The sequence below is a fragment of the Epinephelus moara genome, chromosome 6, assembly GCF_006386435.1.
Source record: "Epinephelus moara isolate mb chromosome 6, YSFRI_EMoa_1.0, whole genome shotgun sequence".
NCBI classification, from domain to species: Eukaryota; Metazoa; Chordata; class Actinopteri; order Perciformes; family Serranidae; genus Epinephelus; species Epinephelus moara.
Window position 1 is genome coordinate 41,087,301 of NC_065511.1, and position 11,827 is coordinate 41,099,127.

An 11,827-nucleotide genomic window follows, 5' to 3' on the forward strand; every position below is an offset into this window, starting at 1 on the left:
TTTGTCCATTGTTTGGTCTGTGACGTAATAGGTCAACAGGAAAAAGGTCCAATACTAACAAGCTGAAAGGGGGCATATCTCCACCTATCGTAGAGGAGTCGCACATACTTGGCTCAATAAATGGATTCCCCTCCCGTGCTTGTATACTGGGACAAGGACAGTAGGCCAGTTAGATGTCCTCGTCCAGCTGGAACTGCAGCTCCACTTCACTGTGCATGGAGACATACTGTGTGTGTGTGGTGGTGTATTTATCTGCAGAGACTCCGCCTGGATTTCTATTTCTGTGTTTGGGATGTTTATGGGCGTGTACACCCACAGCGCTCAGGTGAGGCCGAGACTTTCGACCAGGTGCCAAACCGTAAGCAGCTGGCATCCAAGAAAAAATGCAAATGTAGCGAGGAGAAACGCCAAACGAGAATAAATCTGGGGTTGGACCGAAATATTATGGAGGGGAGGAGTTTCCACAGGCTTTTGTGATGGATTTCAGAGAGACTGTATGACACTGTGCTAGCTTAGCTAACAGGCCGCTAACTAGCTCTATTTCCTTGAATTCAGTTGCCTTTGTTGATCGTCTAATGAGTTTGTATGATTTAAAATAACTTGTTTATCTAGTTTTAACACATTGTGAATCTGAAATAAATATTTTACGATCATCATTTTTTGTCCTGGTTATGTTCTTAGCAAATTTTCCAAACTACTAGATGGTGAAAAATAGACAAAATTAGCCCCTCCCCCATGGCTACAGGTACTTTCATCAGGTTTCTATTCATCCGTAAAGAAATGCACTTCCTCACGTTGGACACTAGAAGCATCATCCCTATATTTACAGATCTACAGACACTGGTCACATTCGTAAGTGGAAACAAGGGGTAACTCCAGCTGTCAGATAAATGTAGTGAAATAAAAAGTTCAATATTTGCCTCTGAAATGTAGCTGAGTAGAAGTTAAAGTAGAATAAAATGGAAGTACTCAAAGTGCAAATACCTCCAAACTGTTGATGAAAAGGTAGATGTATCACACACAAAACATAAATACCACACTGGTGTTATTTTATTGACAGGCACGCTGTGCAGCTGTGTGTAACTTCAGGTTAGTTCAGTACAGTCGGAGTGTCTCAGTCTGTGATTGGTCCTCCCATCGCTCCTCAACCTCCGCGATGATCTTCAGTGTGAAACAGACCTGTCATGGAGCAGGTCAGTGTGCTTGGATAACAGCTGCAGATGATAAATTTGAACCCAGGAGAACCACACACTGACAGTGACACACACAAATTGGTGTATCTGTGCAGCTGGAAACTTCGGACACTCTGCAGGAAGTAGCGGGTCGTTTCAAAGATAAAAATGTTCCTTACTGGGTGCTCCCTGCCTGCTGAACAACATCCCTGTCATTGTCTTTTGTTCTTGGTATTGATTGGCTCTCCCTCTGAGAGTCACTCTCTGCACCGAGTGGCTCCATCATACTACTGAATATAATGTGGACCAAGTGAGATCAAAGCTCTCTGTAATATTTTCCCCTGAAGCCTCGATGAGACAGAAGAGGAACGAACAAAAGATCCCAACAAACAAACAAAAAATTCAACCTCACTGAGCCCGACTGTCAGAGGACGATTACTGTTACATCTGTTTTTGTTAAGACTGAAATAAAAACCAAACTTAGTTACTGGTGGCCTGAAAATACGTTACGGATGACTAAATATCCTCTGTTACCATAGTAACCCTGACAGCCGTACAGCAGCTTTTCCACCAGGATTTGCCACGTTGGTGTCAGACTGACTCTTTGTCTCTCCCCGTCTGTCTTCTTCTTACTCCTTTAAAGCGTAACTCTTGCACAGTGTTACGTGTGGCCCTGCATACATTATATTGCACACTCTAGTGGGTGTCTTTGTTTTATGTCTCTTTTGCTCCTCTCTACCTCTGTCTCGTTCTGTAGGGCGGCACTTGAGAGTACTTGGGAAGGAGAGAATAAAGGAAGCTGAGTGGCAGAGTGTGTGCTAGAGACACACGCCTGCAGCAGAACAGCAGTAGTTGTGGTTTTTCTTCCTGCCTTGTTTCCCAGAATGATTTAGTGTGTTGGGTTTGTTATTTAAGTTCGGATTGGAAATTGATGGTAACTCAGGGCCCTATTTCAGAAAGCGGGCTTAGTGAAAACTAACTGCTTCATCCAAGCCTGAGGCTGATCGCCTGCTGAGCGTGTAGCAGGAAGGAGAGACATGGCGTGTCCTATTGTGAATGAAGTCATGGACGTTGAGGCACAGTTTATTCAGAGGCTGTTGTGTCAGGAGAAGGTGATTAGACCCCGTTTGGATGTCTTATCCTCCAAGGAGCAGTGTCTTTATGAAAGACACAGTCTCACCTCACACTCTATCATTTATCTTAACAACCTGTTCCACCCAGATACATCAAATATTACACATCTTGGATTTACATTATCACTGGAGCAAATTTTATGCACTGCCCTTTGATTCTTTTCTTTCTAACATCAGAGACACTGATCAGCAAGGCAACTGTTTGTCGAGCTGTAGACTCACAAGTCAGTCTTTGGATGCTTTGCTTAACTAAAGACTGATGTCTTTCTCCCTGATTTTGTGTTTAGATGGGCGGATACAATTTCAGAGTTTAAAAAAACTCCCTATGTTGCAGAACCAATAGTAAATCTGCAGGGCGGTCCTTCGGTGGCTCGCTGAACTCTTGTGCTTGTAAACATAGTCCGACTAGAAACACGTGTAGCGGTACAAAATGGCTCAGCCGTGCTCGCAGAAAACGCCGTCAAAGTTAGTGGATGTTTGTCGCGTTTGCGGCGACACATTCTCGCCAACTAAAAGAAACAAACATAATCTTTTACAAGGCCATGACTCATCCGTCCGGCCGGACTATAGAGGGAATCGCCTTGTTGTTTACAAATACTTCCGGGTAGAAAACCAGCAGAGCTTTTAGCTATATATATATATATATATATATATAATCACATTTTTCACATCACTGTATCACCGTTTAGACTAATCCGATGTTTGTAAAGTCTATAAACACAATGATTGAACAAACATTACTATTTGTTAGCCGTTAGCGGTGTCTGTAATAGGTAATAACTCATTAAACGGTCCGTGAAAAAAATATCTTATCCAGCGGATATCTTAGTTAAAACATGATTGAGCTAGCAAAGCAGTTTTGTGTTGCTATGTGTGGTATTTATTCAGTTTTGGAAAATCACGTCGTCTAGAAAGCATCAGTGGCTCAGCTGACAGGGACAGCTAACAGCAGCAGCAAAGCTAACATCAGGACATCATCTGTTAAAAGCCTCCCGTTGTCGGATACGACATGAAACTACTCCAGTTAGCTCAATCATGTTGTAACTAAGACATCCGCTGGAAAAAAATATTTTTTTCATGGATGAGCACACGTTTGATAAAACGGAGTTTAATCTCTCTGCATCCATTTTCAAGCTCTCTGTGTGTTTGTNTAGCTCAATCATGTTGTAACTAAGACATTCGCTGGAAAAAAATATTTTTTTCACGGATGGGCACACGTTTGATAAAACGGAGTTAAATCTCTCGGCATCCATTTTCAAGCTCTCTGTGTGTTTGTTTCCTTGCGGATGAGAAAAGGGGGAGCGCACGTTTCCGAGAAGGCGTGTCCTTTTCAAAAATGCAAGAGGCGTTGCTTTGTTGCCGGCTGTTTTCGCAGGTGTGTTAAACACACTTTAGAAAGGAGTGTCCCCAGACTATCAGAAGGCGGAGATCTCTGATTGTCTGGTGGTGAGACTAGTCAAGCCGTAAGAAAAGTGTCTCTGGCTCTGAAAATACTTTTGCCCGTTTTTGTGGTTTTCCCTTAGCCTGGAAATCCAGACCCAAATCTAGAAAGATTTAGGGTCTGGCCATGAGTAATGCAAATGACCCAACTCGAGGGGCGGCACCAAGCATGCATTTGAAAATATCACTGCACGCAATTGAATAACACTACGACCAATCAGAACAATACACGAGGTGAAGTATACACTTAGCTACCAGCGGAGCTAACTGGTAGATTAGACTCTTGCCGTATCCGGTCGGCAAAACAGCAAAAACGTCCTTCTTGCAAAGGAAAGATTCGAGCGCCGTCTTCTGTTCCTCTTTTAGAGAAAAAGCCAAGTCTAACTCGTTCATTGTAGCGGCCAAAGCCGTTTCAAACAACTGGTGTTCATCCGTAGCCATCTTGCAATGTTTACTGACTGATTCCGGACTTCGTCGTCGCAGCGCTGTCGTCATCTGTTTAGCTCGCCTCTGGCCCGCCTATATCAGATACACCGATGTGATTGGTGCAGCTCGGCTCCAACAGCATGGGTAATGAGCATCATTACTGATTGCCAGAGTGACTCGCTGAGCAAATTCAAATTGTGCTCTAGCGAGAACTCTGGATTTCCAGGGTAGGGAGGAATTCAACAGAACTGCAGGTTTGTCAGTGTTATTAAGAAATGAATGTACGTGGATACATGATGCACTTATTCATGAATACTTTTCATATATTTAAAGATTCCACAGTGTAATTGACTGCATTTCTGGGACTCACATCCCATCATAGCTCCGTCTGAGAATAAAGGAGATTATGTGAAGTCATTTTACAGCAATTCAGGAATTCAGTTAACCTCAGCCTAATATTGACAGAATGATGTCAGTGTAAGTAAAATTTCTCACCAGTCTGTACAATATCTTTGTGTTTGATTTTGAGCTGTTGCAAAGTGTGTTTGGGCAGTTGAATAAGAGGATAAATTATATTTAACTATATGAACATGGTTAAGATAGAAAATGTTTCTATATTTTCTGCAGATTAGACAGGCATTGACTCATCACATTATATAACATCACTTCACCTATTAACACGCTCTGCAGTCTTTTCCCATCACACCTCACTTTGTTTAGCTGCAGCTGACGTAATAGTTTTTTTTTTTTTGAAGACATTTGAAGTCCACATACACGGTCATTAAAATCTCCATTTCAGTTGGGATGAAATAAGTGGCTCTGCTTTTAACTCTGCTTTCTGCCATTAAAAATCATGTTGTCTGCACTCTACTGATGATGTGTTTTGGTGCTCACTTACTCAGAGTTGACTGAGCTGATTCTGATGAGCTGTTCTGGAAACAGTTTCCCAGCTCAGTCTCAGTCAACTCTGAGATTGGGATTGGGCTCAGAGTTTGTTGAGCCTGCTCTCTGAAATAGGGCCCAGTTCTCTGATTTTGTTTAGTTTCAGTTTCAGGTGATGAGCTCCAAGCGACTTCCCTATCTTTTGTTTCTCTGGGCTGGGCTCTCCAGCGCCTTTTGTTTCTTTCTTTAAGTTTGAAGTATGATTTTATTTTTGCTTTACTTCCGAACTTTGTCTTTAATGGATCTTCCCATTTTTGTGGGATGGGTTGCACCTGGCTGGGGAGAGAGGTGCTTAAGAGCTCCTGTGTCAGCAGCCTGTGGTGTGTGGACTATTGGTCCTGCTGCCTCAGCCTGGGATTTAAGTGTCTTGTTTGAATGACTTTTGTTAATATATCCCATGGATTTGATCATTTTAAAAGGTGTCTTATGTTTTTATTTTGGGTCAGTGGTGGAGTTTTGTTCACCCCACAGGGTCGCCCAAGGGTGGGGCATAACATACTCCTATTCTAGTTGTATATACCTCTTATTATTTATCTTATTTATTTTCACTTCTCCTCTGTCTGTACTTATTTCTGTCTTTGTGCTGTTGAAACACCTGAGCTCACGCTGTGGGGATCAATAAGGGTTTAAACCACTTTATTTGGAGGTCAAACTGAGAGTTGAACACCTTAAATGTTTTTGAACCCCTCACTGTAACAGGAAAACACTGAGCTCCCTGATAGTTTCACAGAGCAGTGGAGTGAGCTCACGTGGGTCGGGTTGGTTCAGTATGGGCTGTAATTTTTCAGCCCGTTGAGAACTCTCTATTGTTTGGTATCGATTAAGCAAAGTGTTTGCAATTTGCAACCCCAGTGCAGCCCAAACTTCCTGCATGTGTTTCATTGTGTTTCAGTGGGAGGCCTTTACTGTGAAAAAACAACAGGAAATCACTCTGTAAAAACGATCTTTAAAATAAAAGCATTAAACATTTTGGTCAAACCACAAGCTTGTGATGTAACGTGACAAAGACAGACGTCTCTTCCTCGTGTACTTGGTCTGTAAACTGTGATGGATGTTTTCAGTCGGACAGTCGTCATCATCCTGTTCACCTTCGTCTGACATTTTTCTTGGTTTGTTTAAAACCCGTCTGATCGTCTGACTGCTCCTGTTTCTCGACCTTAGACTTCTTTGTACTGATGTCACCGTGTTTCCAGATCTCAGTCATTAACTTAGATGATATTATTATTGTTTAGGGCTGCAGTCAAATAAAGAAAATCTTGGTCAACTGAAATTCTACCTACTCTCTTACCAATCGATTCTCTGCAACGATGTAAAGCGGTTTTGTCTCAACGCGAATCTTTAAGGGCTTTATAATAAACTGTGTACTATATCACTGAAGCAGAGCTACATGTGAGTCTGTCTCACCTTTTCTGATGAGAAAAATCTGACATACTGCAGCCTATAGACGTTAACTCTGAGGTCGACAGTGTCATCATAACTTTACTAATGTTAACTATTTCTGGAACGCATGCAGGAGACTTACAGTGTTTCTCCCAGAAGCTCACATTCCTTTCAGAAGCTTTGTGATCCAACTTTTTGGGGACTTTGTAAAATAAATCTGTGATCATAAATCCAACGCTGAACATGTTCTGTCCAACCAGCGAACCAGAAGACGTCAGCGCTTTTGTTATTAATGACAATGATTGGCTCAAACTACAAAAACAAGTTATAACGAACTGGAATTACCCTTTAAGCTCACATAAAACATGTGGTCACAGTTTAACACCTCTACGTTCAAGAATAAAATACTAAATGCTTTAATTCTGGTGGTGACACTCATCTCCAGGGAACTCTCTGGGCTCAAACACTGAGCCTGAATATTTTAAGGATCAGAGCTGGTGTGTGAGCCAAAGGTTGAGAATCAGCGGTCGGTGTCTCTGCTGTGATCTGTGGTTTTTATTAAGGAGACAAACTTCAGTGGTTTAAAACAAGTCCGGGATTCTGTGTGGACCTGAGGCAATGTGTGCTTCAAGCACAATCCCCCAGAGACATGACGTCCTCTGGGCTTCAGTCCTGCAGACTTCAGAGGCAGTGAATCAGCTGGGATCACTGCAGGGGGAGAAAGATTAGGAGGAGGAGGAGGAGGAGGATTGATGTCAGTAGGTCTTCTTCCAGGAGCGGAAGTACAGCTGGAGGGGGAGCAGGGGGTTTCTGTTCTTCAGGCTGGGGTGGAAAACATCAAAGTCTGCCCTCCTCACTCGCTGCAGGTAGTCCTCCAACACCACCTGCAGCACACAACACCACAGAAGAAGAGTTTGTTTCAGAATAACCAAGACAAAATAGATGGACTCAGTGATTTAAACCAGTAAAAACACTGAATAAACCAGTTTAATGCCCAGTTCAGACCAAAGATTTGCAAAGAGACGAGTTGAAACAAGCAGCTACTTGCAATGGGCTGTTCTGCAACGTTCTAAAAACCTGCCAGCTCACACCGATGTAACTAGATGAGACGGCGTATCATCTCTAGTCAACAACTCTCTGTGCTTCTGATCTGTAACGCTGACAGGAAGTGACCACCATGAGACGGCGTATCATCTCTAGTCAATGACTCTCTGTACTTCCGTTCTGATTTGCAGCTTTTCAGACTTATTTTGTGGTTGAATATAATTTGTAGCTTCTTAAAATCTGAATGAGATGATAGTGATCAAACGGCGAAAAACAGAAACAAAACCAGCATCAGATGGACTGGAGAAATCCTTTACTAATGGCAGGAATGTGTGATGACTTGAACTTTAAATTTACCAGCAAAAATGCCAATGAAAAATGACAAAGAAGTGCCCCACTGCATTTCAAATTTGTTTAAAAAATGTCACAGGAGTTTGTTTGCCTGGTCTATCAAGAGGAAGAAAAGAGTTTGGCAAAATGGTAGGAAAAAGGAACCATCTGTCTGAGTTGGCCATTTTCCTTTTCCCCACCTTGGAGAGAAACACACACAGACACACACACACGTTGGAAAGTTGAATCGGAAAAGAAAGAAGAGTGAAGACTGTCGCTACGATCGATACATTTTAACATTTAAACATGGATGTACAACAGTCTGTTTTAGAAGAGGTTCTTCAAGAAACTTGTCGGGTACATAAAATAACGTCTTTAAAGCCGCTACAGAAGCTTTGCCTGACGAATTTAATTGGCGGAAAGGCGCATCCATCGAATTCCGGATCCTGTCTCTCTCGCCCTGGTTCCGGTTGCTTACCAAAACGGACACTAAATGGCCCCAGACTAACTTGACCAGCGGACTTCACTACAAGCTGATTGGCTGTTGAAACAGATGACATGCTTTAAAACCAGCCGCCGGCCATTTGACCAGCTGAGTGTCAGGTGACACCATCAGCTGGCTTGAGTCGAGCTCAGACCAGCCAGTTCACACCGCTGATACTTTTCTCTGCAACGTTCTAAAACAGTTTTGTCTCGTCGCGAATCTTTGGTCTGAACTGGTCGTTTCATTACAAATCAGTCGGGGCTGCTTATAATGTTGGCCGATGCAAAGACACAAATGTCCCGATCTAGAGCCAGTGTTTGGTTTGTCTGTTCGTGGCTACAGTAGAAACATGGCGGTCTCCGTGGGTGACAGCCTACTCCCTGTGTCGATGTCTCATTCTAAGGTAACGAAAACACAACAATTCTTACTGTCAGGTGATTATACACTACAAAAAACATCCTTGTTATATTTCTTGTCTGTCGATACATCTGGACCTTTAATTAGATTGAACTCACCCTGTCCCTGTGCTCTAATGTCCAAGCGAGGTTTAAATAAATGTCCATGTTTTAAAGTAAAGACCTACAGAGGTCAGTCAGTGTGTTTAATGCGCTCTGCTCTGTTTCCTGCTGTTTCATGCAACACTCATCCCAACCTGCGATTCATCAGAATTAAATTTTCAGCGAGGTGAGAAAGCACGAGCGGCTGTGTCGGCTTTTTCACATGGACAAACACACTGAGCTGGAAGAGCATCACACACACACACTCGAACACACTCACATGTGCCCACAGCTTTCAGTGCAGCGTGACAATCATGATTGTACATGCAGGAGGGCAGAGTGGTTTTTACCGTGTGCAGAAGGTCTGCAGTGTTTCTCTCAGTGCTCTGTGTTTACAGCAGGTCAGCACGGCGCCACGTTTATAGATTTATGGCTGAAACGTTTACTGAGCTGTTCTCATCAACCTGCAGTTTGTAATCAGTGTTTTCATGAAGAAGAAAACAGCTTCTGAGAGTGTGCAGTTTGCAGTCAGTTTGAACTCTTATGGTCTGCTACTACGTTTTACAATTACAAAGAAACTCTTTTGCAGGAACAAGGACTGTGGATTCTGTCTCTATGTTGCCATCGTAACATCACTCACTGGTTTATGGACTCCTGTTTTGAAGCCTTGAGTTTGGCATTTCAGCCATTGCCATCTTGTTTTTTTGGAGCCAGAAGGGACCATGTGAATAATAATACTAAACTTTATTTATATGGCATCTTTCAAAACACAGTTACAAAGTGTTTTACTAAACCCAATAAAAGACAAATCAATAAAACAAGATAAAAGCAATAAAATACAGAACACACATAACAGAGTAAAACACACAATAATAAAGCAGTTAAAATCAAGTAGTTTATCATGAGACTGAGTTTGCAGCCCTGATCTTCTCAGGCAGGTCTTTCTGTAGCCGTGGAGCTCTGACTGCAAAGACTGTCACCTATGTGAATTAATCTAGACCTCAGAACAAGAAGAAAAGATTCATCTGAGGATCTCAGGGTGCGAGAGGGAACATAGGGCAATAAAAGATCTGTTATACAACTTGGAGCAAGGCCTCTCAGGGCTTTGGAAGTAATCAATAAGGTCTTAAAATAAATGATAAATTATTCTATTATATTTCAATGGGAGGGCAGAGGAGTGGAGGAGCGAGGGGTGAATCTGACTGAGAAGCCAAGGACACTATCAACAGACAGCCTGTCACTCAAAGAAGCCTCGCCCTTAATTGCGCATAACTTTAAGCCTTAAAAACATTTGAACAGGTGAGTTATATAAAAATTCATCCCTCTGTAAAGTTGTCATGAAAGTTGAAATTAGCTACAAAGACCAAAACAGTTTTTTGTACCAGTAAACGTGTTTATTTCTGCTGTAAAGCTAGACATGTTAACATGGGGGTCTGTGGGGACTGACTCGCTCTTGAAGCCAGCCTCTAGTGGACATTAGAGCAACTGCGGTTTTTGGCACTTGAGGGTTGCTATCATTCTGTAGCTTCCCACTCGTGTTCCTTAGGTATTCAGAAACCAATATTCTCGTTTTGGTGACAGTGTGTGTGTTAGGGTCAAAATGCTTTTTTCCCCAAAAGCCCTTACAAAAATTTCCTCACATGACTGGACGTAGGTTGCTATTATAGACAGTGTTGGTAATAACAGTAATTTATTATGTTTTAGCCGTAATGAAGTCATAAAACACCTTAACAACAGAATTTCAGGTAATGCTGTTATATTTACAGTGTCACATAACAAACTGTTTATTGTTTTCATTTATCCACACTGCTCCACTTCCACCACCGAAACCCCCCCCCCCCCAAAGGTTGTTGTCTCATTGTTCCATTCACATCTCCTACAACACTCGTCATAGTGACTGAATCACACGCCATTCTGTTTGTTGTGCTAACCTCAACGTTTGTTTTTTGTCTTTTATACCATGGCCCACAAATATTTATCCATATGTCATAATTATCAGATTTTGTCAGTCTGCCTGACTCTCCCTGTGTCCAAGGATATTCATTTAGTTTAAAAGGCCCAGTCTGTTTAATTGTTCTATATCACCATGCTATTATTAATTTAAGCAGGAGACTTTAATACAAAGTGGTAACCACTGTATGTGAACACATGAATGGGTCAGACCTGAACGTGGCCCTCATCTATTTAAAATCAACATCAGTTCTCCTGAGCTGCAAAAACGTATTACTCTACACAGAGAGTAATATGGTAAAGTAACTTATTACTTTCAAATGAGGGTAATGACTAATATGTAATTTATTACATTTTGAGAGTAACTTGCCCAACACTTAATCCCTTCATTGGCTCCCTGTTGAGTTCAGGATCCAGTTCAAAATTCTCATTCTTACTTACAGAGCGTTACACCGTCAGGCTCCCTCTGATGTAGCTTAACTACTTCGCCTGTATTCTTCAGCTCGCACTCTTCAAACAAATACGCTACATTTGTTGTCCGTCCCTCGCACTCGCCTTAAAACACGTGGTGATCGAGCCTTTGCGGCCGTAGTACCTCAATGTTGGAACGCTCTGCTTGCTCCCGTATAGTCTGCTGACTCTGTGGTTGCTTTTAAAAGCCAGCTAAACACACACCTGGTTAGACAGCGTTTCGGTTGTCTCGCCACCAGACAATCAGAGATCTCCGCCTCCTGATAGTCTGGGGACACTCCTTTCTAAAGTGCTCCGCCTCCTGATAGTCTGGGGACACTCCTTTCTAAAGTGTGTTTAACACACCTGAGAAAACGGCCGGCAACAAAGCAACGCCTCTTGCATTTTTGAAAAGGACACGCCCTCCTGGAAATGTGCGCTCCCCCTTCCCAGCATTTTTTGGTTTAAAAAACGTCTAATAGCCGTCTACATGAAGACCTGACGTCTAGGCTAAATCATGGCTGAATTTGGGCTGTCAGTGAAAATTTGGTAGACGTCTAACCATAGCCAAAGTGTAGA

The 11,827-nt window shown here is 42.4% G+C and overlaps 1 protein-coding gene and 2 long non-coding RNA genes across 4 annotated transcripts in view; 1 reads left to right on the forward strand and 2 right to left on the reverse strand.

Moving 5' to 3' along the window:
• LOC126391540 (uncharacterized) overlaps positions 1 to 11,827 on the reverse strand; it is a 253,793-nt gene that overhangs the window by 180,932 nt on the left and 61,034 nt on the right. The gene's annotated exons all lie outside the window — the stretch shown is intronic.
• LOC126391536 (uncharacterized) overlaps positions 1 to 11,827 on the forward strand; it is a 59,678-nt gene that overhangs the window by 335 nt on the left and 47,516 nt on the right. The gene's annotated exons all lie outside the window — the stretch shown is intronic.
• Positions 7,032 to 11,827, reverse strand: part of ndufaf6 (NADH:ubiquinone oxidoreductase complex assembly factor 6) — a 20,871-nt gene continuing 16,075 nt past the window's right edge. For both annotated transcript variants that reach the window (XM_050046366.1, XM_050046367.1), the window contains exon 9: positions 7,032 to 7,377. In XM_050046366.1, the coding sequence (XP_049902323.1) occupies positions 7,249 to 7,377 (129 nt within the window). In that variant the 3' untranslated portion in view covers positions 7,032 to 7,248. The remainder of the gene's footprint in view (positions 7,378 to 11,827) is intronic.